We start from the raw sequence: 645 nt of genomic DNA, 5'->3' as shown, positions 1-645 counted from the left end.
TTCACACGTGCTTATGAGTGAGGAGACGCAAGCATGGGTATGTGTATATATTCTAATAAACATCGATAATTTTAAAAAGTTTATTGGTGTGTGTTTCTCAGATTTGGTTTATTATTCTCATTGACTTATTCTGAATTACATGCGCAATAGCTGAAAATAATTAGCAATTTCCACCTTTATTGATATCAGACCTCTCAACCATAGAAAAAATTTTCAATAACCTTAAAGCATTGTAAGTTTATTGTGAAATGCTAATTAACGTTATTCCAGAAATTTCTCTAATTACAAGAAGTAATATAGGCTCTGATACATAGGCGTAATTACACTTATTGTGTGTGTGTGTAAAGAGGGAATAACAAGAACACAATTCCCATTCTTTATTGATATTTTTTTTAAAAATCATAGACATGTTGTAGATATTCCAATACGCATCAACCTTAAAAGGTATATCCAGTTTATTGTGAAAAGTTACCGATGTTTCAAAAATTGTCCTAATTATGAAAAGTAATAAAACAGCTACTTGCTCTGATTCTTATGAATAATGCATATAATGTGTGTTCTCACCCGATATCTATCAACATATGTCAACCAAAAGATCTCACCAGGGAAACACCGTGAATGCTCGACCGCACATCCTCCTCATCA

The 645-nt window shown here is 32.1% G+C and overlaps 1 protein-coding gene across 1 annotated transcript in view; it reads left to right on the top strand.

The window, feature by feature from the left end:
* LOC119585950 (glutamate receptor ionotropic, kainate 4-like) overlaps positions 1 to 508 on the top strand; it is a 42,530-nt gene extending 42,022 nt beyond the window's left edge. Inside the window, exon 10 of the mRNA XM_037934665.1 lies at positions 406 to 508. Coding sequence (XP_037790593.1) covers positions 406 to 508 — 103 coding nt within the window. The remainder of the gene's footprint in view (positions 1 to 405) is intronic.
* Positions 509 to 645: the final 137 nt, after the last annotated feature.

Source organism: Penaeus monodon, chromosome 20 (genome assembly GCF_015228065.2).
Source record: "Penaeus monodon isolate SGIC_2016 chromosome 20, NSTDA_Pmon_1, whole genome shotgun sequence".
NCBI lineage: Eukaryota > Metazoa > Arthropoda > Malacostraca > Decapoda > Penaeidae > Penaeus > Penaeus monodon.
Note: the sequence above shows the minus strand (reverse complement) of the source record. Positions and strands in the feature narration are given on the sequence as shown.